General features: G+C 40.6%; 2 protein-coding genes and 2 long non-coding RNA genes across 4 annotated transcripts; 3 read left to right on the forward strand and 1 right to left on the reverse strand.

The window, feature by feature from the left end:
- The first annotated feature begins 2,219 nt into the window (after nucleotides 1–2,219).
- Nucleotides 2,220–16,318, forward strand: LOC5518937 (golgin subfamily A member 5). Its single transcript, XM_048730370.1, has 17 exons — nucleotides 2,220–2,377; nucleotides 2,921–3,165; nucleotides 4,197–4,436; nucleotides 5,878–6,144; nucleotides 6,438–6,657; nucleotides 7,542–7,665; nucleotides 8,915–9,011; nucleotides 10,701–10,807; nucleotides 11,303–11,470; nucleotides 11,563–11,691; nucleotides 12,160–12,222; nucleotides 12,715–12,750; nucleotides 13,226–13,375; nucleotides 13,569–13,662; nucleotides 14,390–14,483; nucleotides 15,065–15,128; nucleotides 15,716–16,318. Exons 2-17 carry the CDS (start codon nucleotides 2,955–2,957, stop codon nucleotides 15,809–15,811), a joined length of 2,160 nt encoding a protein of 719 aa, XP_048586327.1. The 5' UTR covers nucleotides 2,220–2,377; nucleotides 2,921–2,954; the 3' UTR covers nucleotides 15,812–16,318.
- Nucleotides 16,319–16,479: 161 nt separating this feature from the next.
- LOC116602310 lies at nucleotides 16,480–18,012 on the forward strand. The gene is made up of 2 exons (XR_004290374.2): nucleotides 16,480–16,754; nucleotides 17,596–18,012. It is a non-coding gene; the product is annotated as an uncharacterized LOC116602310 (long non-coding RNA).
- Nucleotides 17,793–27,678, reverse strand: LOC5518985 (sodium/calcium exchanger 1). Its single transcript, XM_001638806.3, has 4 exons — nucleotides 24,674–27,678; nucleotides 21,316–21,491; nucleotides 20,552–20,974; nucleotides 17,793–20,067 (listed from the first exon to the last, which is right to left on the reverse strand). The coding sequence occupies exons 1-4, from the start codon at nucleotides 26,464–26,466 to the stop codon at nucleotides 19,688–19,690; spliced, it is 2,772 nt and encodes a 923-aa protein (XP_001638856.1). The 5' UTR covers nucleotides 26,467–27,678; the 3' UTR covers nucleotides 17,793–19,687.
- LOC125568214 lies at nucleotides 20,064–20,683 on the forward strand. Its single transcript, XR_007312134.1, has 2 exons — nucleotides 20,064–20,444; nucleotides 20,538–20,683. It is a non-coding gene; the product is annotated as an uncharacterized LOC125568214 (long non-coding RNA).
- Nucleotides 27,679–27,939: the final 261 nt, after the last annotated feature.

Consider the following 27,939-nt stretch of genomic DNA (forward strand, 5'->3'; position numbering starts at 1 on the left):
ACATGCAACAGTTTGGAGAACCCATGCACAGTTAAATCAAAATAGTGGAAAGCTACGCACTTATTGCAAGATCAAGACAAATTTTAAACAAGAAAAATATTTATCAGAAGCTAATGTTAGACGCCGACAATCTATGACTAGATTACGTATCTCGGCACACAAACTACCAATTGAAACAGGCCGCTATAAAAATTTACCTTATGAAATAAGGATTTGTGAAAAATGTGAAAAAAATAAGGTTGGGGAATGGAATGCCAATGGAATGAGTACCATACCTTAATGGAATGTCAATGATATACGTCGAGTATTTTTTAATGATCTATTAGCAATCAATAACTCTTTCAAACTGTTAAGGCCAAAAGACCTTTTTTTTGTATATCATGAGCTTAACAGATGACTTTATTACGAGCCTAGTCCTGAAATTTTGTGATGATGTAATTAAATATTATGAATAGAGGATAGGCATATAAGTCAACCTACTTTGTATATTATCCTAATATACCTGTATTGGTATTTATTGGAATAAAGTTATTATTATTATTATTATCGACATAACGACATGGGCGCGCGCACTCTTATCTTTGACATAACGACATGGACATAACGACATAAGAGAAAAAACATGTTTTTTCTTTTATGTCATTATGTCCATGTCGTTATGTCGGGCTAAACATAGTGCGCGCGCCCATGTCGTTATGTTGTTATGTTGCTAGTGTGCACTAGGCATTACTGGGGCATAAACAGTGATGTACCTGAATATTTGATTCACTCCCTTTCGCGACACAATAGTGTGAAAACGACCGAAAATTTACATGAACTTCTTTTTGTTCTTTTTTGTCGCCTTTTGGGGGGAGGGTCACAATTTTTGGGCTTTAAATGGGGGGGAGGGTCGGGTCGGAATTTTTGAACCGGAAAAACATTCACTTACGCCTAGTGCACACTAACAACATAACGACATGGGCGCGCGCACTATGTTTAGCCCGACATAACGACATGGACCAGGGGCTCATAAGTAGGGGCAATCAACTTCCTCATATTCTTGAATTATATAGGTGTCACGGCGTTTCCTAGGATCAGGCTATTTTTAGACGCGCGGATTAGCCAATCAGATGCGATTTTAGTGCTTACGTTTTGGCTGAGACCCCGTCCCCACGTATCCGTTTTCGTTTGAAAACGCAACCTTTTTGTTACGGATACGGGTATCGTCCACACGTAAACGCGAAAACGATGACGGAAAACGGAACAATTTGAAAACGATCTCCAGAGTGGAACAATTTGAAGAAGATACCCTTTCGGAGCCGTGGGGACGGACGAAAACGTAACCTTTCGAAAACGATGACGTGATAACTCAGGTCCAGTCCAGGTGGCGCGCGAGTACGCATGCGCTGTAAAACTTGTTTTCGTATCGTTTCTGCGTTTTCGTGGGGACGGGTCGTATCAAAATAAAAACGCTTCGTGTGGACGCGGATCTTTTTGAAAAAGGAAACAAAAAGGTTGCGTTTTCAAACAAAAGCGGATACGTGGGGAAAGGGTCTGAGCTCAACTGCACGCGCAGTCTCAGACGAAAAGCTATGTTTTCTCTTCGGCACTTTGACTTTTGTTGCTCGCTTCTTCAATTATGAATCCTGTTTTACCTACGAATTTAAATTCTGGCTTGCAATTCTTTTGTTGAACAAACCAAACCGACGGATTATGGATAAAGAAATATTCTTCCTAACTGAAATTTGTGCGTGCAGCCTCACGTCACTCGCGCGCGCGACCAACGTCAACGTAGCTGATTGGCCCGTTTGTGCGCGTGCGTCTAAAAATAGACTGATCCTAGGAAACGCCGTGACACTTATATTATGCAGGGGCCGGTTGCACAAAGCCTGGATAAGTTATCCGCCGGATAGGCGCTAACCGCCGGATAAAATCCCTATCCAGCGAATAGTTATCCGGCGGATAAAATAGCGTTGCACAAAGCGTGGATATAAGGCTGGATAACTATCCGCTGAATAGCCATCATTTACCACTAAATGGCTTCCCGTTTCCATGGTAAATATGCGAAGCGCGCGCTGTTCTTTCTTCAAACAAAATTTTTCCGTTATAAGAGCGTACCTTCCAGTCGAGTAGGGGAAGGGGCTCTTCCGAATCCCCGTACCCTCCTCCTGGCTAGTGGCCTAAAGCAAAGTGCGAATCCGCGATGTACACAAGTTGAGAAAGTTGTGCTAGTCAGCGGTATCTTGGCGAAGCCTATGCGCAGACTTCGTGACACGTATATTCAAGATGGCGGCTGTTTATTTGTGATGTTGGCAATCTGAAAAAAAGGGAAATTCAAATGTTTTTACTCAGAGAATAATATCACCTGTGATATCGCTGCAATACATATCTGTACCAGGTGAGGATATTATTGTTTAGGATCTTCTTTAGTTACGGTACTTGAAAAATACCCTTCCACACTGAAAAACCTTGTTGACAATGATTGCTTTGGTATGCTGTATATGATCGCGGGATTCTGAAGGATTTTCTCGTTTAAAATCCCTTTTGAAGTTCTTCTAATACAAAAGTTGCATAGAAAGATCAACTGTTCCTGACAATTTGTTATTGTTACTAAAATAAATCTAAATATGAGCTTACTTGTTTTTAATACTACCAGTTTTAATAGTGGCTACCTAAAAAGTTCATAAATATTTAGATGATTTGCAGCTCTGCTGATTTTATACACCTGTTTCCAATGACACTTGTATAGACCTAGGTTGAGAGCATTTCAGCATGGAATCAGTCAAGTACAGTACAAATACACACAATTGCTTTTGGATTTGTTTTCTACTACAGTTATGTCAATGAAATAGAATGTAGGAATGTAGGTATTTTTTATCGTATCTACCCCTTGGATAGCACACTCTTATAATAAAGTTCAATCTTTACTGTTACTTTCTAGGTGAGGTTGTACTTGGGAATGTTCCAGCCGTAAGATGTCCTGGTTCTCTGAGCTAGCAGTGAAGGCTGAATCCCTTCTGGAGAAAGTTGATAATACCGCAGCAAATGTTCTCACCAAAGAGGAGCAACAAGGGTATTTTAGGAATATCCCTCTAGATGTCCCTGAGTCTGGCGATGAAGGTGTATCACAGCCACCAGCAGATTTGAGTTCCTCATCCACTAGGGTCAAAGACACAAGTCAGATAGGTAACCCTGCGGTTTTTTCTTGTACATTTAATCCAATTTTGAGTAATTGAACTCACACTAATGAATTCCAAGCAACAAAATACATTTTGGCTTTTGTCAGTCTAAACAATTGAGCTGTTTTTATTGGCCTTGACATACAGCTATCCCAATTAACGTTGTCGGTGCAAATGCCAAATGTCAGTTCTACGACCGGGGGTGCTTATGGGTATTGTTTATATATGTGAAAATAAAGGTGGTAAACTCAAGCGATGTCAAACCATAAATTGATTACATTTAATGGAAAGTTGTATGTTTTATCAATTTTTTTTTAAATTTGGAACAAATATTTTGGGATTCATAGGTCTTTTTGGTCGTAGAACTGCCATTTGTCAATCGCCATTTGCCATTTGCACTGATGTTTTTTTTTTTAAATAGGTGTATATGGCTTCCAGAGCACCCATAGATAGATACTTCAGTGTAGTTGTAGCTGATTTTTGATTAACATTTCTAATGTTGTGTTGATGAAAACACTTTTTATTTCTACTTCATTTTGTGTACCATTTATGTACCATACATGTTTTATTTTTTTTACATAATTGCTTTTACTTTTCCCAAAAATGATTGAATAATTCACAAGACAGAGTATGCTCATAGCGTTATTCCAATGCATGTCAGTGCATGCATAAGATAGTTTAAAATGGAAAACTTTGGCTTTAAATTCTAAACAGCATCTCCATCATTTGGTTCTTCCTCTTTTTGGACTTGTTTTGAGTTCCTTTTTTAAATGGGACATCTTTCTCCCCAAAAGAATGATTGCTTTTAGGGATAATATGCAAACGTTTGTAGGGATGCACATGGTTATTGACTGATAGTGCACAGTTTCCTCTTACATGATTTTATTCTGCATTGGGGTTCAAAAGGGAGCAATTGTTCCAATAAGAGCATGTATAACATCTCAAATATTTAGAATTGCATATACTGCATTTAACCAATCATATATACTCAGTGTAAATTCTTAATGTACTGTGTATTATTTACATCTGTTTATTCAGGGCCATCTGCACCTACAAGGCCACGCCTCCCTGTTTCAACCCCAAGGCAGCCACCACCCAAGCCTAGAGAAAAGACAGATGATCTGTTGTTTGAATTTCTAAACAGCAATGCTCCGTCTGCCAAGGAAAAAAAGCGTTCCTCTTTGGATAGTCCAAACTCGATAAGAAAGTCTATTGAGTCTCCTTCACAGACGTCTATAGACAGTAGGGATGGTGATGAGCATGTAGTTACTGAAACAAGTAAGAGTCTTAAACCCAAGGAGGATAGTATCCAAGAGGCAATAACAGCTGTCTTGGAATTTATCTACACCAACAACGCAAATGTGATTGAAAATAATATTCAAAACCAGAGCATCCGCTAAGTTATTTTAGTGCACGCAAGGAATCTGAAAACTTTTTTTGTTTCTAAACAGTTTCCATTCTCTATTCAGTCAAGTTCTCAGAGAAGTTTGAAAATTTCAGTTGTTTTGCACTATCAAATTTTTTTTCTTTTTTTTTTCTTTTTTTTTTGTTATGGAGCTCTACACTTGAGGAAGTCTAGTGGGAATGGCATAGACCAGGCATGTTTGGTCTTTGTTTTTAATAGGTGTTCAATTTAATTTATGAACATTAAAATTGATTCAAGTTTGCCTGTCATATGGCTGATTCATCAGTGTAAAAAAAGCTTACTCACCATTTTTTTTTGCTTGAGGTGCAACAGTGTAAAGATAGGATTTTTTAAAAAGAAAGTGCAAAATTGCAAAAGTGCAAAGTGTAGCAAAAATTATTTTTTTAACATAATCTTAAAAAAAATTATAAGTAGAGATCTGTCTATACATAATAATTTTCTTTGAAGTGGCAAAGTAAAAGAAAATATATTTATTTTTAAATACAACCCATTTTAAGGAATGACCTTTTGTTGAAATTTGTGTCAAAAGTTGGTCAAGCCTCACATAACATACGACAACACATAATTGAGGATTGAGATCTATTCCTTTAAACTAAACTTTCCCTTCTACTTAACTTTTACAGAAATATGTATCTCAAATTCCCCTGTAATGTTTGTGTGCAAATATTATCTTCATATTATTTTCATCAATTTCTTAGGCACTCCAGCAGACATATCTTTAAGAAGCACCCCAGAGCCCAGTCATCCAACTCCACCCTCTACCCTGTAATGTTTGTGTGCAAATATTATCTTCATATTATTTTCATCAATTTCTTAGGCACTCCTGCAGACATATCTTTAAGAAGCACCCCAGAGCCCAGTCATCCAACTCCACCCTCTACCCTGTAATGTTTGTGTGCAAATATTATCTTCATATTATTTTCATCAATTTCTTAGGCACTCCTGCAGACATATCTTTAAGAAGCACCCCAGAGCCCAGTCATCCAACTCCACCCTCTACCCTGTAATGTTTGTGTGCAAATATTATCTTCATATTATTTTCATCAATTTCTTAGGCACTCCTGCAGACATATCTTTAAGAAGCACCCCAGAGCCCAGTCATCCAACTCCACCCTCTACCCTGTAATGTTTGTGTGCAAATATTATCTTCATATTATTTTCATCAATTTCTTAGGCACTCCTGCAGACATATCTTTAAGAAGCACCCCAGAGCCCAGTCATCCAACTCCACCCTCTACCCTGTAATGTTTGTGTGCAAATATTATCTTCATATTATTTTCATCAATTTCTTAGGCACTCCTGCAGACATATCTTTAAGAAGCACCCCAGAGCCCAGTCATCCAACTCCACCCTCCACCCTTAATATTGACCCCACCCATGAGCCCCCATCTCAGACAATGGAACATGAATCACCCAATCAAGCAGCACCTGCCGTCCACCATCCTGGTAATGACAGGGTGTCGAACCTTGAGTTGGAGAACAAGCTATTGAGGAAAGAGGTGTCGTCACTCAATGAAGAAATGGTTTCACAACTGCAGAGAGCTAAGGATGCAGAAAAACGTAAGGATGGTGCTAAAGTTCTACAAAGTGAAGTTCTAGGGTCATCTGATGTAATTGTTGGTTACCTGATGTAAATTTATTGCTTTATTTATAAACTAATGTATGTAAGGATATGGTATGATTAAATTTAGGACCAGACTTTTAACTCTCACATTTAAGATATCCTTTTATCGATGAAGGTCACTCTATGTGGACTTTCTGTCATAAGATTTTTGCCAGAAGTATAGAGTAAAAACCTTTGATGTTATGTTCGAATTTGTCTGAAATTTTTCTATCTTTATCTTTTACACTAGGAGCACAAGAAACAGATCGGCACCTTGACCATGCTCAACAACAGCTGTCAATCAACGAGGGCATCATTCGACAGCTGCGTCAAGCAGAGGATGACTTCAATGAGGCATTATCTGCTAAGGACTCACAGCTGGCTGTGTTGAGAGTACGAATTCAGGAAGTAGACCAAGAACTGCAAATCACCAAACATGCTCTTCAGGAGCACCAACTTGATCGTGAAAGGTAGGGGCTCTCATGTTGTGTATAAGGACTCACAGCTGGCTGTGTTGAGAGTACGAATTCAGGAAGTAGACCAAGAACTGCAAACCACCAAACGTGCTCTTCAGGAGCACCAACTTGATCGTGAAAGGTAGGGGCTCTCATGTTGTGTATAGGGTGACTTTCATCAGCACTTATTAAAACTACCACACCCAATGAAGGAAACAAGTTGCACAGAGAGATTATTGCTATTATTATTATTATTACTATTACTACACCTATACTATTAAAAGTGTTACGTCTGTCAGGCAAACGTTTTCTTTGGCTGAGTGGTAGGTATGATGCCATCAACCTGTGCTAGCTTTTAACTTATTTCTATTTGTTTAATCGGGAAACACCAACATAGTTAAATCATGTTTTGCTTTGTTTTTGCTTTTGAAGTGCAAGTAAAAGGATAGAAGAAGTGTAAATACAATTCTGTATGCTTGACTTGAGATAAATTTAACAATTAAGTACATGCTAAAATCAGCATATTACAATACAACTAGACTTGCAATGCTTCAGCTAAGTGCTCTGATCTTGAGTTCTTTTAGATATTGAACAGTTGAGTATCGTTTTGCACAAGTTAATTACTTACAGTGATCGAAAAGGGGCCAGATGTTTTCATGGTTTGGGAGAAAATTTTTTTTTCAATTTCAATGGGAATTGGGAAATTTAGTTTAGTGTTATTATTATTACTACTGAAGAGCATTGGTGTTAAATGACACAAAGTGAGATTCTTCATAACACCTTTAATTTCTATTGTGTCTTCTTCTTTGATAATTGGCATAACCTATTGTGGAGTTCCCCTTCATGTGTTTATCCATGTATCTTCAGGGTGATTAATTATCATGGTATTTCTGAATTAGGCTCCTTCAAGACCATACAGACTCTGCTGGTGTGCATAGCCATGCTCTTGATGTTATGAAAGAAAGACTAGAGGACGCAGAACGCAAGCTGGCGATGGAACTAGAGGCACGACACAATGTGCAGGTGATTTACAGTAAGAGAGAACTCCTCAGAACAAGGACCAGACACCAGCGACATGAAGGAATAACCCTGAACATGCACACTTCAAAGAGATGGAGAAGATTCAATTTCTTACAATTGCCGTCAGTTCCTTGTATGGCGGACTGATTTTCCCTTTTCAAAACACAAATAACTTGAGGCCAAAATGCACATACCAAGATTTTGGCTTTTTAAGATAATTTTTTCCCTGATCATTCTTGGCGCTATGTATGAGATCAGGGCCGAAAAGCTCAAATTTTAATGACACTTAACAAAAAGTCGCATTTGATATTATGCTTGATATTGCTCACTAAATACTTAGGGGAATTTTCCGCCTTAAACGTCAAGTCTTGTTTTTCCGTCATGTCGACACCGGCTGAAAATAATGTAGCAAGATAATTACAATGATTTCATATAGTTTTAGACGATAGCTTTAATTTAATATTGTTTGCACCAGCTGTAGGGTTATCCTGAAAAACATTGCTAAAAACAAGTGTTTAAAATCTTCAAAAAGAGATTTTGTAATGGTTACCTCGTGTTAATTTTATCTTTCTAAAGACACCAAAAGTAACCAAAGCTAGGGGCAGATCTAGGGGTGGGCAGAGCAGGCCCCTGTTCCATAACAAGAAATATAAGGAAATTCCCCCAAAAACAATAAATCCGGCCCCCTTTTCTTGAAACCCTTCCCCTTCGGGACTCCTGGGTCTGGCCCCTGATAACTGTAGTCTTTTAACAGTCCAGGTACAAGAATTTTGACACTTGATGCAAACAAAGTGATTTTCTATTGGAATTTATTAACAAATTACTGGAATAACATCATGATGTATTTACAGGAGCTATAAGGTAGCTACTTGCAAAATACCTTATCACACTTAGATCTCAGTGGGAAAAAGATAAATACTGTATGTTTGTCTGTTGTGCTTTCTCTTTACTGGAGTTTGAAAAGTAATCAGGAAAATGTCATTGTCAAGAAAGTCACCAGGCAACCATCTTATGTTGTTAGGACACCGGTTGCCTAATGACTTGGCACAATTCCCTAGTGGATTGTTGCATAATGACTTAACACAGTTGCCTATTGGACGGTTGCCTAACGACTTAGCACAATTACCTAGTGGATGGTTGTTTAATGTGACGACTAGCGGACAACTTGACTAGTGGATGGCTCTGATACCATAATGTAACATGTGAGCTGTTTTAATTTGTTATCCGCTACCTTGTTTGGTGCTTTTTACAGCAAGAGTCCATGGATAGGCAGAACAGACTTGAGCAAGAACAACAATCAATGGCGGAATCCATGAAAACACTACAGAAGAAAGTCCAGGAAGAGAAAAGTATCCTTTTAATAAATGCTACAAACCTAATGACAGTTTTTAAAATAACATTGTTACAATGCTTTGATTCTCTTAAGAGCTCTATAAAATTCTGAAGATCTAAACTACTGTAATTGAAAATCGAAAATGTCAAATTCGAAATGTTGCATTATGGTTTAATTGAAAGCCTTGAAAGTATCCCTAAAATTGACTCAGCCGCAGATCAAATCTTGTCAAACCCTTGTCACACCCAAGTCAACCTTGTCACACCCTAGTCAACCTTGTCACACCCTAGTCAACCTTGTCACACCCATGTCTACTGTGTCACACCCTAGTCAACCTTGGCACACCCTTGTCCAGGCCTGTACCCAGGGGGGTGCGAATGCACACCCCCACAACGGTCGAAAGTCCACTTTCGGTTCTCAATAGACATGCTATTTGTAGACAAAATTATAAAGCATTAGCTAGATTACTCTAGCATGTCAACAATACATAAGTCAGACTATTTTGTAGCCAAATCCGAAAATAATCGCCCTTGTAGATACTGCATAGGCATAAAAAAATTCCCTTTTTGTTCTTTTAGGGGTGGTCAGATTTTCATCAGAGAACGCCCCCCCCCCCAGTAAAAATAAGGTCCATTTTTTTAGGATTTCGCACCCCCCCCAAGAAAAATCCCGGGTATGGGTCTGTTGTCAACCTTGTCATACCCTTGGTACACCCTTTTCACGCCCAAGTCAACCTTGTCACACCCAAGTCAACCTTGTCACACCCAAGTCAACCTTGTCACACCCAAGTCAACCTTGTCACACCCTTGTCAACCCTGTCACACCCAAGTCAACCTTGTCACACCCTAGTCAACCTTGTCACACCCAAGTCAACCTTGTCACACCCTTGTCAACCTTGTCACACCCTTGTCAACCTTGTCACACCCCAGTCAACCTTGGCACACCCTAGTCAACTTTGTCACACCCCAGTCAACCTTGTCACACCCTAGTCAACCTTGTCACACCCAAGTCAACCCTGTCACACCCAAGTCAACCCTGTCACACCCTTGTCAACCTTGTCACACCCTTGTCAACCTTGGCACACCCTTGTCAACCCTGTCACACCGTAGTCAACCCTGTCACACCCAAGTCAACCTTGTCACACCGTAGTCAACCTTGTCACACCCAAGTCAACCTTGTCACACCCTTGTCAACCCTGTCACACCCTAGTCAACCTTGTCACACCCTTGTTTACCCTGTCACACCCTAGTCAACCCTGTCACACCCTAGTCAACCTTGTCACACACCTATTCAACCTTGTAACACCCTAGTCGACTTTGTCAAACCCAAGTCAACCTTGTCACACCCTTGTCAGCCCTGTCACACCCTAGTCAACCTTGTCACACCCTTGTCAACCTTGTCACACCCCAGTCAACCTTGTCACACCCTAGTCAACCTTGTAACACCCAAGTGAACCTTGTCACACCCTAGTCAACCTTGTCACACCCTAGTCAACCCTGTCACACCCCAGTCAACCCTGTCACACCCTAGTCAACCTTGTCACACCCCAGTCAACCTTGTCACACTCCAGTCAACCTTGTCACACCCAAGTTAATCTTGTAAAAACCCAGTAAACCTTTTCACACCCTTGTTTATTTTGTTGTGGTCACCTTTGAATGTATTCTATACTACCCACAGACATTGTCATCCTTAATACATGGCACAGATAAAGCAAGTGAGCAAACTGCAGCATTGAAGATGGCAAAAGCCAATCTTGAAGCTGCAAGACAAGAAATGAAGGACTACAAAGAGAAAGCTGGAAGAATTTTACAGGTTGGTGTTATATGAGGACAAATGGGTCTAAAAAATTACCAAAATGTATTGAAATCATCAAATCTCACTCTTTTTTATACTGTTTCCAAATTGCTGATTCATCCATCCTATAGCCTGAGGTCAGACAGCAAGCATTATCCATTGCCGACAAGGACAATACCGTACCTTTGTCGGGGTGAAATACCAGCCCTGTTGATGTAAATGTTCTTGTATTTAAAACACTGCTCTGTGCTTTTTAACTTCCGAATCTCAGGTTTCTGAAAATAGAAAATTCTAAGTGGGATTCTTGGATTTTAAAAACCCTAATGTCGCGAAATCTCTTGATTTGACGATTGACTAGACCTGATCAAGCAGTAATTCTAATTATGTGTTTGAAGAAAATTTTACAGGTGTGTAACACATTACTTTCTGCTATGATTCGCAGTAATTCTGATTATGTTGTTTGGGTATAACTTTAACTGTATAGCACATTGGAGACTTTCTGCTAATTTGCAGGCCAAGGATAAAGTGATCAGCACCTTGCGCGAGGGTAAGCAAGGTGACGAATCCATGGGTGCCGTGACATCAGCAGAATTTGATGAGGTTTGCCAAGAACGGGATGCCCTAAAAGAAGAATTGAATCAAACGCGGTACCGCATGGAGCAGGTTAAGACAGACCTACAGGTACTTGAAATGATCTTATTTGCTTAGGTCCAAGTAAAGTTAATACATACAGACCTAATTTTCCTAAATATCACACTTGCCTTCTCTTGTAGGATGCAGAGCAACACCAGCAAGCAGAGGCTGATATAGCACAGGAGAAGGTGGAAGGCCTAGAGAGTGCACTAGATGAGGAGCGCAAGAGACGAGAGGCGTGTGAGCAGGAAATAAGACAACATATGGAGGTAAATAACAGGGGCAAGAGCAAATACATGGTTGGTACTTGGATAATAATGGACAGGGATTAAGGTCCAATTAAGCTCAAGATTAAACTGTGTACCGCAAATGGTGGCCTTGAGTTATATCCCCTCCCCCGCCCCAAAACCCAGATACCCTTTTCAACATAGACACAAAGCAAAAAAGGGGGTGCTTTGTCCAGAAAATCAATATTGGGGAAATGAATGGGGTGTTTCATCCTCTAGGGCGATTGCTACTGCAAAATTTGGGTCAACTTTGTGTTTTTCTTTTCCTTTTTTGAGCACTATGGTAAACGTATTGACAGAAGTAACAGCAAAATCCCACCCTATATTTCCCTCTGTAGTCCCTTTGCTCCCGCCCCCCCCCCCCCCCCATCATGTTGTCACCCTTCTTTTGAGTAGAGGTGAACCAAAAAGGCTTTTCATTAGCTCATGACAAAATGTTTCTTTTCACAGGATCTGCGCTTCTCTCAGAGTGAGCTCCAACGATCAAAGACCAGCCTTATGAATCAGATCCAGGTTGGTTATCTGACACCTACAGGGGGTGGGGGGGTGGGGTGGCGTTATTTTCTGTATATGTGAAGCAAAGGGATGGTGTATTGTTGAGTCCCATCTTGTGAGATTTCACAAGATGCATTGTAAACGTGTTAGTTGAGGTTAAGTTGCATGGTTTTATTTGCGGGAACTATGGAATGCCCTCCCCTCCCTCCCTCTGTATAGGATGAGACATCTCTTTATTTCACGTGGATCCTCGTAAGCAGTTCATGGCCCCATGTCACTCATGCTTGTCTTAGATATATCGAGGGAGGCTAATTTTTATCCTCTTTGAACTGCGCCCTTATGTTAATTGTGCACACCTCCTCAACGAAATGATAAATGTGCATTAATGAACTTAAGAAATCATTCACCAAGTCAGTGTGAGCCCTGACTGTTATCTTTTCAAAGTTTGCTGAAACATAAACTTCAAATCACTATTACCCCTAATCTGTTTACAAATTGTTATTTTTTTAGGAACGAGAAACAGAAATCCAGCGATTGAAAAACCAGGTACTTCAAACCTTTTTTCCCTTCCCTTTTCTTTGGCCCTCAGTCATTTTCTTCTGGGCTCAGGGCATTTATTATAAAGCGAGGGACACAAAAAATAGGGAAGGGTGAAAGGCTTTATGTTCTTGGCCTGAGAAGGTTAGTTATTGACATAAATAAAATTCCGAAAAGCCTTATATTGTGTCACTAGGTCATTAAGATTCCTTTATCGGCTACAAAGCGAATTTAGTTGGCGTTTTATCAAAGCAGTTAATACCAAGTGTGAGAAAGCATCCATTGCCAGCAACTAATTCAGGAAGGCTATTGCAATATTATAATTCTATTGAATTTGGTAAATAAAGCGGGCACCTATTTCAAATAAGGTGGCATTCAGAGCATCCTTTGGTCAATATTGGGTTCAATATTGAATAAAGACAATGGAAAGTGTTGGGCTGTTATTAATTCTCAAAGAAAAGTGATGTTTGGTGTTGTGTGGCAGATTGCTACTAAAGCACTGACGTCAACAAGCGAGGCTGAGCTGGAGAACAGAGTACGTGCGCTGACAGAGAACTTGATCCAAAAGCAGACAGTCATCGAGGCGCTCAGCACCGAAAAGAACTCCCTTGTGCTACAGTTAGAGCGACTAGAGGTAAGATTGCATGACAGATTGCATGATACATAAGTGGGCACATGCTAAGATTGCGTGACAGATATTTGTGACTAGATTTTCGTTTAGCCCACAGCCTAGTTTGTTCTCAGCTATCATCATTTTAGATTTTATTGTTATGATTTTCCCTATAAATTCCCTATGCTATACCTTTTTTTTCTCAATTGTTTTACAGCAGCAGTATCGGGACGTGCAGGCTTCAGCGAACAGACACATGAATGCAACAGCCATGCATATGGGAGATGCCGACGACAGTGACGACAACACACGTAAGTCATGGCGTGTTCGTGGGTTGGTGCATCTTCGTGGTATATTTATTAGAGGAAATCCCTGGGTAGGCCACTGCACTACGCTGATGTTACGCTTTTTGTGTTACTCTTGTTGTGTTACGCTTATTGTGCTTCGCTTATTGTGTTACGTTTGTTGTGTTACGCTTATTGTGTTATGCTAATTGTATTACGCTTGTTGTATTACGCTAATTGTGTAACGCTTATTGTGTTACGCTTATTTTGTCACGCTTGTTGTGTTACGCTTATTGTGCTACGCTTATTGTGTTACGCTTGTTGTGTTACGCTTATTGTGCTATGCTAATTGTATTACGCTTGTTGTATTACGCTAATTGTGTAACGCTTATTGTGTTAGGCTTATTTTGTCACGCTTGTTGTGTTACGCTTATTGTGTTACGCTTTGTTTGTGTTACTCTTGCTGTGTTAGGCTTGTTGTGTTGAACCGAAGAAGAGCTATATTCTTGGAGTCATAAGAGGAAATTTCTTTTTGGTCACCCTACAAACCACCTGGGAACGAAAGGATTAAAGAAGGGAAAGAGGATATCCGCCTTTACCATCTTCTTCTTTCCCGCCCGCGCTCTGCCATAACCCTACTTCCCCTCTTTTTCTCGTTCCCAAAGGAATCCCAAAAAGGAGAAATCCCCCCCTCACACACACACACACACACTTTTGTCTAACGATTGCTTATAATATCTACATATTGTTTTAGTGTCTCGAGTGAAGTCGATAGCATCGGTTATGCCATCACAAATAAACGATTCGCGAAGAGTCAAGCGAGCCGTCAACGAGATCGACAAGTGCAGGTAAGCCAACCAATCAAACGACAGCAGGGGGTGCTTTCCTGTTAGGTCACAAACTGAGCGATAGCTCAATGATACGACCCTTGTCTCTCGAGCAAGAGGACCGAAGTCGATCCCAGGTCAGGTCAACAGTTGTAAAAACAGGAAGCTTTACATTGGGTTCTGTTAATCCCTCGTCATCTCGGTTAAGGGCATTAGGTTCTAGGGGCCGGTTCCTAAAAAGAGGCATAAGTTATGCTCGGAATAGTAGCTATTCTAAATATAAATCCTCTATGCGGTGAAAGCTTAAACATAGAATAGAGCAGATTTATGCCTGGATTAGCGCTATTCTTCTTTTCATGAACCGGCCCCGTCTTCCACCGCACGTCATTAACCTGTATTTGGGGATGTAAAAGAAGCGCTGTGGACACTGACCCGTGGTACCCTCTTTAGTGACAATACTTACACACTCATCCACACTCATGATTGTAAACTGCCTTTTCCTACTAGAAATCCAGACCTGAACACCAACATATTCTGAACTACGTTCGAGATTCACGTTCTCATGTGTTCACGTTCTCCTGTGTATTTTTCTTTTGCCCCAGTATCCGTCTTGGTTTATTCCTAAGAAGGTACCCCATCGCGAGATTATTCGTCATACTTTACATGGTAAGATATTATGTTTGTTGTTGTGTTTGTAGGTCTTCACGTTTGGGTGATGTTTGTTGTTCTGCTTGTATGTCTTACTTCAAGTGTTGGTCATGTTTGTTGTTCTGCTTGTATGTCTTACTTCACGTGTGGGACATGTTTGTTGTTCTGCTTGTATGTCTTACTTCACGTGTGGGCTGTGTTTGTTGTTCTGCTTGTATGTCTTACTTCACATGTGAGTCATGTTTGTTGTTCTGCTTGTATGTCTTATTTCACGTGTGGGTCATGTTTGTTGTTCTGCTTGTATGTCTTACTTCACGTGTGGGTGATGTTTGTTGTTCTGCTTGTATGTCTTACTTCACGTGTGGGTGATGTTTGTTGTTCTGCTTGTATGTCTTACTTCACGTGTGGGTGATGTTTGTTGTTCTGCTTGTATGTCTTACTTCACGTGTGGGTGATGTTTGTTGTTCTGCTTGTATGCCTTACTTCACGTGTGGGTGATGTTTGTTGTTCTGCTTGTATGTCTTACTTCACGTGTGGGTGATGTTTGTTGTTCTGCTTGTATGTCTTACTTCACGTGTGGGTGATGTTTGTTGTTCTGCTTGTAGGTCTTGCTTCACGTGTGGGTCCTGGTCGTCCTTATGACGTACAAACCTGAAATCCACACATCAAATTCTCCCGGACTACCACAGGGACCCCAGTAGCACAAGTGTCAACTAAATAAGAAACGACTGAAAAACCAAATTGCAGGGGACCTCCTTCGCGCAAGGAATGAGATCATCCATCATGAAAGACAGGATCAAGAGCCATGACAAAACCCGATTATGTGGGAGCCCACCCACAGTGACTTCGCTAAATCAGGTGTTTTTCCTGCTCAGGAAAGGGTAAATGGGTCAGGTGTGAAGAGGGATGGGCATTAGCGTCATACCACAACAAACCCACGACACGTGCGCCCGCTGGGCAAGGAGCGGTTATTTAGCCTTTTCCAAGTGTGGCAGATAGCTACGTCTGACACGTCTAATGATTTTGTGGATAGCATTTTTTGTGAACGCGTACACTTGTTTTCACAAAGATTTAGATATAGGGTAGAAGGGTAAGCTGTGTCAAAAGAGTTGCACGACTTACGCGCAAGCATTCGGATGTGCTCACAATCGGGTATTTAAAAATAATGTAAAAATATAATGGAAAATAAATTATGATTATCGACCTTTGAACTTTTCACTTCGTATCGCTGTATGCGTGGTATCTTAGAGGGGGTTCCTGGATTTCCCAATACAATATTTGTACACCTTGAATCGTTGTCCAATCCTAAGGAGGGGGGGGGGGGGGGGGGGAGGGGGACGCAGTCATAGTTCACATGGAAAAATAAAACTATATGACAATTAAAAACTACCCACTTCCAATTTCGTTCCCAGAGCCCAGTGCCTTTATGCCAAAAGTGACACAAAGGTACGTGGGCTCTGTAAACGAGTTGCGCAGCCCTCTGTTTACGCGCCTGGGTAAAGGTGCTATTGGTCACGTGATTCACAAACGGCGCCAGCGCCAAGGAACCTCAGACCACGTGATCTCGACCCGACGGGCGCGAAACTAAAAAGGTCTTCAAAACGGTTCGAAACTTGGCTGTTATACCCGTATACCTCTCTCAAGGTAAGCTCTTCTTAATTCTAATTCCAAGTCTATACATTTCTCCTTATTAAATGCGACGTTCCAAATGCAAATGAAGATAAACAACCTACGCATTTGCATGTATTTGCATTTGAAACGGCACATCGGAAGATGTCACCTGTTCAGTGAAGTGATATTATCAAATGATTTTTTGTTAAATTGTGCAATTTGTACTTATTTTAGTCTTAAGTTGTACCAATAAAACATAACCAAACTTTTTACACTTCATTATTTCAAGCAAATTTGAATAACCCAGATTGGTTTCAAACCCAATGAGTTAAAAAAAAACAGTGACAGACTTTCACTGTCTAAAGCCTAAATCAGAGAGCGTAAAAACTGCTATCCCTTAGTTGATGGATTTTCCGATTCTTCTATCCCTTATGGGTTAAAAATTCCTTCCATTGTTGATCACACCCAAAGTGCTATCCCTTAGAGTTAACATGATTTTGGTCGACAATCACTCCCATCTGTTTTTTAGTCCCCTCTGGGTAAACAATAACCCTAGAACTGAACAACGTCGACCCATTAGATTTGCCCTGAACACCGTAAACATTTAGAAAAGAACAGTAAAGCCTGTGAGAAATGCTGGACGTTGTTTATTTGACCTAGTTCAAATAAACAACCAATAGGAAACACTGGCCCGTTAGGGCCTTATTGGATAGCTCTATTGGGCAAGATTGCTTTAGAGTTTGGTCTATTTTTCATTCACATTACACAGAAATAAACCTTAGTTCTGCCAGATAATTCATAGCACAGCGTGTATATCAAAAGTAGTTACTCTCAGAATGTTGACTTTTCTATTTTGTCTGTCGATCGAGCGCAGCAACACCCTTACCTGATTGGCTGGATCGCTATAGCTCAAATTTTCACAGTGTTCAAGCCAATTCTGATTGGTCAAGACTGTTCAGCATTGCCCGTGTGTTCTCACTGTAAATGCCAGCCTTCATAATCCAGCTTTCCAGATTTCAAGAAAAATAAGGAACATGAATTTATCGAAGCAAAACAAAAAGGACAACGTGATGGATACAAACTTTTTAATACAATATACCACTTAAACCTAGAGCTCAAGATTTCACAATATTAAACAGCCATCTAGGGGAGTTCTGTCTAATTATAGCACATAGGAAATGTATCTAGAAATACCATTGTAAATTGCTATATGCAAAGTACATCAAGTTGTAATACCTAAACTAATTGTGTACCTTTATTTCTTTTCAAAATATATTACGCTTGGCTCAGCTGTTTTGTATAATAGTATTATAATGTACTAAAGTCAAATACAAACTAAACAATTTAATATGGACCCTGCCATGGTTAGTTTTCAACATTCTTATCTTGAAATCATTAAATGATTTCATGAAATTTTGTTGTCTTATATTTTTCCTAACTTGCACATCTCACCAAGTGTCAAATGCACTAAATATCCTACTAGACTTACTGTATACTTAAGGTATAAATTAAATAAATAAGCTGTGAATGTGCTACATTATAATTATATACCTGCCAACTACTTCATTCTTAAGGGGGGTTTCCATAGGTTCCATATATTTTCCCAAATAAAATCTGTGTCCTCAATTTTGGATTCATTTATGTTCAATCATTGAAGTACAAATTTCACAATAAATGTCTATTTTGATTCCTGGGAATACTGCTCCTTGTCGCACGGTCTATCTATTGATATCTGCAGCATTATTTGATTGATTTTGTTCTTAACTAGTTGGCCGGTGTATTTAGATTCCTCGTAATACATCACATTTCAAACAAAACTTAATGCAATTTAATGCAACAGTTAGAATTTCCCATGTTCTTATATACATAATAAGATGGCAATGTGGTGTTTCCATGAATCCAGCAACACAGAAACACCATATAGCTTTAAGCTCAGAATAATTTTGCCCAAAGTTACGTATATTATTTGCTTGGTAATTTTTGTGATATTTCAATTATTTACCATAATTGAGAATAGAAATTCAAAACCAAACTTTGGAACCCAGGCTATGAATACAGACAGACTATAAATATTGCAGGTCATGCCAGTTTTATACATTTTTGATAGACTAAGCTTGACAGAAAATAAATTACTCCTTGTAAGAGATATTTTTATCGTGATGACAATTGGATACAGAAATAACTTAATACCAAAACTCATCCTACATCACTTTCGTAAAGAGCTCCTTCCCCAAAATCATTATGAGGCTTATCAAAATACCACAAATTCTCTAGTAGGGCACTTTCTTCTATATCTAATGGTTAATCTGGCTACTGAAACTTCCTCATGGAAAGCACCTATTTCACTAATGACTTTATTAATAATGGTCATTGCAATGTTAAAAATCTGATGTTAGAAAGGATATACAGTTTAAAACTAGCATAGTTATTAGAATAGTTATTGTTAGTTACTTCACAAACTACTGTGCAGAACAATGCTGGTACGTCTCTGAGAATTTTTTAACAGAATCAAAATTTCTGCATCTCTGTGTAATTGGGAGTGTCAAAATTTTTGCCTGATAAGGGTTTTCCTAATGGCCTTTGGACCACTATACCTATAAAGTAGATTCATATTTTATGAGACCAGTCAAACTCACTTGGAGGGATAATTTACCAAAGCTGGCTGCATAACCTATTGCCTTAAACAACTATTGCTAACTTTGATAATTTTTAAAGATTGTTCTTAGATTTTTTAGACTTTTTCATAGAACTCATTGCATTCTTGTAACTGCGTCCAACCAAGTCTACCCAATGTTTGTTATACTTTAGTTTATTTCATGGGTCTCACCATCAGTTCATGTGATGAACTGATGCATCAACATCCCAGCTGTTTTTAAAATTGATGGCCACGACCTTGAAACTGCAGCCCATGTTGCCTGACGCAGCTCTAGGATTCATCTTATTGATCTAGAATGCCTCTAAAATACCTAAAATCCTGGGTCAAAGTGACAGTATGTTTGCAAAGACGATAACAAGATATATAAAACCCACAAAGCCACCAGTAATATAGAGGTGATAATTTTGATTTGCCGTGGCCCTCCTAACTCTCCTCCAACCTTGGCGCTTCGCCTAACCATCATTAAAGTTATTGCAAAAGCGGCACCAATACAAAAGACACAAACTGAGAAGCCTAGAGATCCAGGGTCCACTTTGAATTCATTTCCATTCACTGCATGGTAGATGGCAGCTACAGACCAGGCAATGCCAATACCAAGGAAAACGTTGACAGAGTTGCTACCGGTGACGTTTCCCACTGAAGAGTCAGCTGTTTCGTCATTGATTGCAGCAACTTTGCTGGCAAAGGTATCTGTTGATAGAATTTTTTATCATAAGTAAGTTAAACCACTTTAATTTTTACCTTGAATTATACACAATAGAGGCTGGATAAGTAAATAACAATTTTGATTGAGACTCAGTTACTCAATGCAGTGGATGGTTACTTTTGTATGTCATGCAGCCTGACATACTAAAAGGTTGGCATAATAAATATGTGTTTGCAAAACAGCAATACTATTTCCAAAGGCTATGCACTCGTTTGTGGTAGCTACTATTAGTCAACACATGTCATTTTTAACTTTTTACAGGAAGCTCAGGTAGTATGATAGACTAAATGGGTTCTTGTTGTTTTGACACCAGAGTTGTGTAAGTGTTGCTTCTGCTCATGTTGGAGCAACTTGTAAAGAGGTAAGTAAAAACTGGTTTGCTATCATTTTTATTGAAATTAAAGTGAAACACTTGAAATAATAGTTGCAGTACCTCTACATTTACGATTTGCAGGGCTATTTTCTTACCTGGAAGACTGGTTCCCAAGGCAACAAATGTAATAGCAACCACACTGTCGGCCAGATAAATGGTGCAACCAAAGTGTGATGCTAGATCACCAATAACTGCAGTCAGAACACCAATCCAGAGAATTGACACAACAAAACATGCCCATCCGCCCCAGATATCAGTGGGTGGGACAAATGCAAATAGAATCTTCCAGAACACTGTCAAGAAGTGCATCATGTAGTCCCCATAGGTTGGTGGAGCTGGTTCGCCTTCATCATCACCATTATCATCACTGCCACCAACAGTAAAGGCATCTTTGAACTGCTCCCTCCATGAAGATGTGCCGACTACAAGAGCCAGGTTGGCTTTGGCAAGCATCTTATCAACTGTGTTGCGGAATTCTTTGCTTTCTATGATAATTACTTCAATCTTGGGAAATTCCCCTGTGGTGACCAGGAAACATATCTCAGTCTATGTTTGCATAATAGAGGCCCATTTTAAAGTGACAAAAAATACCTAACACTGATGATTTCTAACATAACACAAAAGATATTTCACAATATTTGTGAAATATATTGTGTCTATTGGAAGTTCCTGAAGGATGTGACTGCTTATATAGCTTATTCATGGAAGGCGCTTATTTGAAAGAAGTGCTTAGTCCAGCAATTTTGGTAGTGCAACTCTCTGAAAAAAAAAAATAAAAATACCAGACCCACCCTAGTTTGCTGCATGGCTCTTTAACCCAGTTGAGAGTACCATTCACATACATCTTGTTAATTCTTACCCAGTCGGGGCTTTCCCAGCTCCTCTATGCGTTTCTTTTCCTCATCCATCTCTTCATCATGATCAGTAGGAAAGTGAGCATCCTCCTTTACAACATAAGGTTCGCCAAGAATGACAGAGAATGTCTCTTTCTTTTCATAATCCTCGTCATCAATTATGGCAATGTCTATGATCTTGCTGCAAACACAAAGTTTAGTATGGATTTAATAAGAGTTTGTCTAGCATGACAGCACAGTCAACACAGTGAACAAAGGAAATATAAAGGTGAAAACAGACCACCAAGGTGCTCTGGGAAAATAGCAAAGACCAAATGAAACAATTGTCACTTTGATATAGATCAAGAATTTGGATGTTTAAAAAAGAACTCTACTGAGTATGAAACAAAAAAACTTTGTAAATACACAATACTCTACAGAATGGAGAGTTAGTAATATCCTAATTAGATGTTTTAAGAAAGCAATCTACATTTATTTACACTAGATTTGGCATATTAGTGGCATAGGTGAAGTTCAAGCCATATATTTAATTAGCAGGTTTTAAATATAGATCCTTATGTGTTTACGCTAGACTTATCAGTTATGAGTTCTTGTTGTGTACTGCCTGTATGTACTAAAATTTGTTTACTTTTTGGAACAGTGACTCCTGTTGCTTACAAAAGTTTTTGGTTGAGAAGCATACTGTTTGTGGAAGACCAGATTTGAATTATTTATTGGCTTTAACACTCAATTATGCTCACCATCTGCCTCAGAATTATTACTGATCTTCACTTATGTTTCCAGGGTGAAATTAAAAAAAATACTAAGTGATTGGTAATGGATGGTTCATAATACCCCCCCCCCCCCCAGCGCCCAGGCGCATACCCAGGATTGGCTTAGAGGGGGTGTGGTGGGGGGGGGGGGATGTGCAGTCATAGGTTTTATAAAAAGCATAGTATTTGAAGATTCCTTAATAAGAAATAACTCACTTTGGTCACCAAGGGGGGGTGGGGTGTGTGCGCCCCCCTGTGTGAATGTGCTTGCCTCCCTCACAAAAAACATGGGCAAGCCACAACATAGCCAGTAAACTTTAAAGCATAGTCAGAATGAAGAGAGAGAAAAAATGAGCAGGTTGTTCCCTAACAATCTTAGACAGATACATAGCTTGGATTGCACCTACATTATGGCTGCAGTTGTAAATTTATAGTGGTACAACAAAGAAAATAAGATAAAAAATAATTCTCACTTTGTAGACCCTCCCTCATAACAGCCTCAATTGTCCTTTGTATAACCCTTTGCTTTAGATAACAGGGTTATCAAGACAGCAGCTTTACATTTTATCTACTAATGGGTTAGAAACACTAGAATATAGTAATGCTCTTCTTAGGTAAGATTTTGTTGTCTGAAAAAAAAAATAGTCCGGCTTACAAGTGAGTGTTATCGTGCACAGATATGTCTCCCACAGAGTGCCAAGCAGATAACTATTTTACTCGTACCGACACTCTTTATCTTCGCTTTATCCTAGCACTGTCACGGGGATAATTTAAAGTAATGTAGTCATGGCAACAGTACTCTAGGGTAGAGATTCTTATTGGCATTAAAATGAATAAAGGTTTGAAATATTACCACTAATTGCTAAGTTCACGCGGATCTTTTGAAACAACAATAACTAGAGGTGTTACTTGGTTAGTCGAATGTTCAATACGGAGGATTTCACATTACAAAAGCCCGGTTTTTAATAGCTCGTAGAAGATCAAATTCTCTTTGCCCACTCTTTACGCCTGTAAAAAACGTGTTATGAGTTTGCTAAGTAAAAGCCGTATTTCGAACGGATTTTTTTGTATGATTTATTGTTGCTGTTACGTTATGGTTATTATTATGATGTGTTAAAAATTTTGACAGACAGGAAATGAGTGAATTCTATTGTCATAACAACTAATTCTTCGCCTGTTAGCCTTGATAAAGTCACACGCTAGGCCCTGGGCTAAAGGCTCCTAATGCAAGCCATAAAAAAGTTGTTTGGTAATAGTATTAAGCGCTTTGACTTAGGGCTACTTCGCTTACAAAGGAAAGCTCGTGAGAAAATTTCACTAATGGAAAATTTAATTAGCGCTTTACAATACCCGAATCGCTAGTTGAATAACATTGAAATCACAGTCCTTGCATGGGTGAACGTAATGGCTTATAAATTCATGAAGCTATTGAGCTATTCAGAGGTACTCTTTAGCCATTCTAACACGGCTATTTGGCTATCGAGGAAATGTTAGCAGCTAATATTTATCGAGGGTTCTTTGTGGACAAAGCATGTTGATTCACTAGTCACCCTGTTATTGTCATGTAGGGGGAGACATGATTGGCACTCCGGATCCTGTTGCCGGGAAGCGCGGTTAAGATCTCGACAATTATTCGCCTTTGAACGAAAAAATCAGAAATCAACTGCTTACGGCTCGAGTTATCGGTTATCTTTATAGCAAGACGCACCTCCGGCCGATAGAGCACCCGGGAAAAAAAATGCAGAACAGAGAAGCAGATTGTTTTTTCTCTTCTAACGCCGACTAATCAGTCAAGTTGGAAGTGCATAGAATTTATTTACATTTCTAAATGTTAATCCTAAAATAATAGGTTCAGTACGCCCCCGTACTGCGGTCAGTGAGGTTTAGTGGCGGAAAACCAGAGACGAATATCTTAAAAGTCGCCTGTACACGGGCATATGCCCACTCATGTAGGGAGTGACGGAAAAGCGAGTTTACAGGAATATGAATCTCGATAAATTGGAGCAAGCGTTCTTTCCTGTAATCCGAATATCGCATTGCGGACTTCATTTAAGCTGTGTGCTTTATCAATAAACGGAGGGAAATAATTTTCGAAATGAGTTGAATTACTCGCGGAAATTTTAAAAAGAAGACAAAGTAACATAGGTAAACAAACTGTTTTATGTCAGGGTATTATGTTTGTACACACATTGTGGATTGCCTAGAATCTAGATGTCCACTTGAATAAACGATTATAGAATGTGTTCACCGTAGAAAAACACACGGAGAAGCGAATTGTCGGTACCCAGCATCGAGAAAGCGCAACAGATAGTATTTTGTCTCGGTTATAAATTGGACACTAAAAACCAATGAATTTGCATTTGTTTGAATGAGTATAATGATGCAAGCACTGGGGGCTCCGTACTCAAAGGCCTCACACTGGCATCAATATTCAAGGCTTAAAATTAAAACAATGTTCGAGATAACTAGTTGGACGTGCCCAAAATATGACAACCAAAACAGCGCGCGCTTTCGCAGGTGCATTACGTTAAACGTTACATTGCACAAAAAAAGTGTGAATTAATAAAGCACAGAGGTAAGGCCACAAAGTGTGATTTTTATAGCTACTTACTGAGTTTCATCGTCGAGGAACTCGAGCTCCCCTACCGCATCCTCGTAGTCCTGACCTCCTCCTTTCGCAGTCCCCTCCACTGTGTGATACGGTAGCCGGACCGTGCCTCGCGCACCCGTGTTTCGCGTCACCTTGACCCGTGCGACTCTGTCAGCCTCGGGTACCTCCATGGACGCGTCCTCGAAGGTGAACAAGCCGGGGTAGTCATCATCCAAGATCACAATCGTGGCCCGGCCACCCTTCGCGACCTTGCCTGCCGGGCCTCGGTACGTGTTTCTCACCAAGTCTCCATCGGGTCCAGCGATGCGAACGTTGCTGAGGGCCACGGTGAAGTGTTCATCCTCTTCAAAGACATCATCGTCAATGATCACTACAGAAATGGTTTTCTCGGTCTCGCCGGGCCTAAAGCAGATCGTGCCCTCGGTTTTGTCATAGTCGTCGCCGGCTTTGGCGGTGCCGTCCTCGGTCTTGAAATCCACGAATACGGTGTTGTTGACGTCCCCGCCAGCTCGCGTTATAGTCATAAACACGCTTCCGCAGTTTTCCTTGACTTCGTACTCTTCCGGGGAGAAGTAGACCTTGACAACCTCGGGGTCATCATACTCCAGGTCTTTCAGCTCGAGCTTTACGTCTGCCACGGATGAGCTCGCTTTTTCCAATTTGTCATGCTTCATCTTGACAATATTTCCGCTGCCTACCATCTTACGGGTCGCCTCGATGCGGTAGAACGCGCGGCTCTTGGGCTGCAAGCGCAGGTTTTCCTGCTCCAACAGGCGTTCCACTGTCTCACGGTCGGCATTCGGGTATTTAGCCTTGATGTCCCTAAGCACTTGAATGGCCTTGTCCTTGCGTTCTTCGGTCAGGTCATGAAGGGCATAATCGTCCTCCAGGTCCTCGGCTCCTTCTACCGTCTGTAGTGGATAGCCGTTTTCCTCGGCCCCCTCCTCAGGCGTCAACCCGTCCTGCTTGATCCTTACCCCGATCACATCAAAATCCCCGGTCTGGATCACAGACACCCCTCCCCGTTTCTGCTTGCGCCTTTTCCCGCGTAGTGCTCGGTAGAACAGCAGTCTTCGGTCTGCAATATACGCGCATCCCACCAGAGCTGGGAACATAAGGAAAGTTAGAATGCCTTCCCAGATCTCGATCACCCCTTTGCTGCTCACGGCGATGATAATGTACAACCAGATGTACGCGAACACGGAACATGCAGCGGTTATGATGAATACTCGCAGATGCTTGATCTTACGCACTTCATCATCGGGGATAACATAGACGCACACTCCGATAATCACAAACAGGTTGAACGCGGCAGATCCTACGATGGTGGACGGGCCGAGGTCCCCTGCCTTAAAATTATTACCTATAATCTCAATAACCGACAAGAGAATCTCAGGCGCGGACGATCCTAGCGCCATTAGCGTTAGATTCGAAACGGTTTCATTCCAGATTTTCACGGTTAAGACTCGTTCCTTGCCAGAAACCTTGTCCTTGATTTTTACATCCTTCTCCTTGGACGTGATAATTTCGATGGAGGACATGAACCGATCCGAAATGATCGAAACGCCTAGGAAGAAAAATAGCAGGGACAAGAGATAGACGAAAGCTCGACCGATACGAGCGCCTGTGCTCGGATCGCCACCCCATTTCGGTAATATCACTCCCTCCTTGCATTCCGTATTCAAGTCGCAGTCCTGCCTCGCCAGAACCGGTTGATCAATCAGCCAGCATATTAACACTAGTAGCAGCACTGACGAGCGTATCCTCGCCTGTTGTACACTCGCTCCTAACATGTCGATCTGGTCTTCACACTATTTTCATTCGCTCAAGCGTTGTGTTCGCTCCACTCGGCCGGCCACCGGTGGTTTTGTTGTTGTTAGGTGATTGTCAGCCTCTGGCAGCTTTTCCGAACCTTCAGCGCGATTGGAGCGAAATACTAGCGCTCACCTCGGGTGCGTTTACTCACAGAAAGCAACGTTATGGCTTTCAAATTCAAATCAGCATCCAAAGGCTAAGCAGCTGCCGCCATTCTTACTGGCCGAGGGGAATAGCAAAGCCGTTCACGCTCTTGCTATTGACAAACTCGCAAATAATTATCATCATGCTAATGAGCTCTCGAGAGGCGTGTCGTGCAGTGCGCATGCGCCAAGTGGCGTGAGACGAGCTATTGTTTATCCATGGTTGTACTAGCGATCGCTCTAATCGGCGAGAAAAACTGTGAGACCGCAAAGACACTTGCGCCCAATTCCCGCGCTCGTGCCAAGTACTGAGCTGTTCTGCGAGCGGTGTTAATAAAGAATGCAATGCTAAACAGTGAATGAATTAAGAATGAATGAGGGTTTTACATGACATAGAATCAGCACATTCATACGGCCTACACCCTGGGGACAATACAACATCACCTCGAAACGAATCACCATAAATTATGCCTCTCGGTTGAACTTTTTTTATACTTTTCAAGTTTAATTATCTAATTTCCATAGTTTATCCATCAGCAGACTTAGGCGATGGCTGTTGCGGGTTTAAGAATCATTCGCGCAATCAACCAAGGCAAAACACGGTCAAGTCATTTGCGTAGGCCGTACAATAATGTTTTCTACTCGTGTCTCATGCTAGTGTGGTGCGAGAGACGCCGATAAGCCCAGCAGACTCGGACTGACTCGAAACCCGTTCGTGATACGCATCGCAACAGTGCTTTTGTGAAATACATTTTAAAGTTGGCGGAGACCAGTATCTAGACATAGAACGCATTGATGTGTAATAAAGTGGAGCTGTTCTAGCGGCGGAAAGTGTTTAGCCATTAGTCTCGAGTCTCTCTCCGCATTCCGCATTATTTGAAGGCTTAATTTACCGAACCAGGGTTTGAGTTTGTGATTGGTTGTATTTCTCGCGAGTATTAAAATTACATTACATGGGAGAAATTAAGCTGGAAGTGAGAAGAAAACTCCCGTCTGTTTAAACTTGCGAGTAAACCATTTGGTCGCAGACAAATAGGCGAATCGGCGGTTAAGAATACAAACATAACACAACGGGTCGATTTGTAAAGGATTTTGATGGCGTTTTTCTAGATAAGGCGTCAAATAGATGCTTTAAAAGGCTTATGGTGTTGGGATAGCCGAATAAGTATTCCACAGGACAAAATGCACTTTAATAGCACAAACTGTCATTTATTCCCCATAACATTATAAGGGTATAAAGCAACTCGCTTTATGACATGTCTGTTTGTATTTTCATAACAATGGCCGCAGGCTGTGGGGACTATAGTG

The sequence above is a fragment of the Nematostella vectensis genome, chromosome 7 (genome assembly GCF_932526225.1).
Source record: "Nematostella vectensis chromosome 7, jaNemVect1.1, whole genome shotgun sequence".
Classification (NCBI taxonomy): Eukaryota; Metazoa; Cnidaria; class Anthozoa; order Actiniaria; family Edwardsiidae; genus Nematostella; species Nematostella vectensis.

Coding starts and splice junctions, on each gene's coding strand:
- LOC5518937 (XM_048730370.1), top strand. CDS start 2,955: ATGTCCTGGTTCTCTGAGCTAGCAGTGAAGGCTGAATCCCTTCTGGAG. Junction 4,437..5,877: donor GCATGTAGTTACTGAAACAA/GTAAGAGTCTTA, acceptor TCAATTTCTTAG/GCACTCCTGCAGACATATCT. Junction 12,751..13,225: donor TCCAGCGATTGAAAAACCAG/GTACTTCAAACC, acceptor GTTGTGTGGCAG/ATTGCTACTAAAGCACTGAC.
- LOC5518985 (XM_001638806.3), bottom strand. CDS start 26,466: ATGTTAGGAGCGAGTGTACAACAGGCGAGGATACGCTCGTCAGTGCTG. Junction 21,492..24,673: donor TTCCTCGACGATGAAACTCA/GTAAGTAGCTAT, acceptor TTGTGTTTGCAG/CAAGATCATAGACATTGCCA. Junction 20,068..20,551: donor CTTGGGAACCAGTCTTCCAG/GTAAGAAAATAG, acceptor TTCTATCAACAG/ATACCTTTGCCAGCAAAGTT.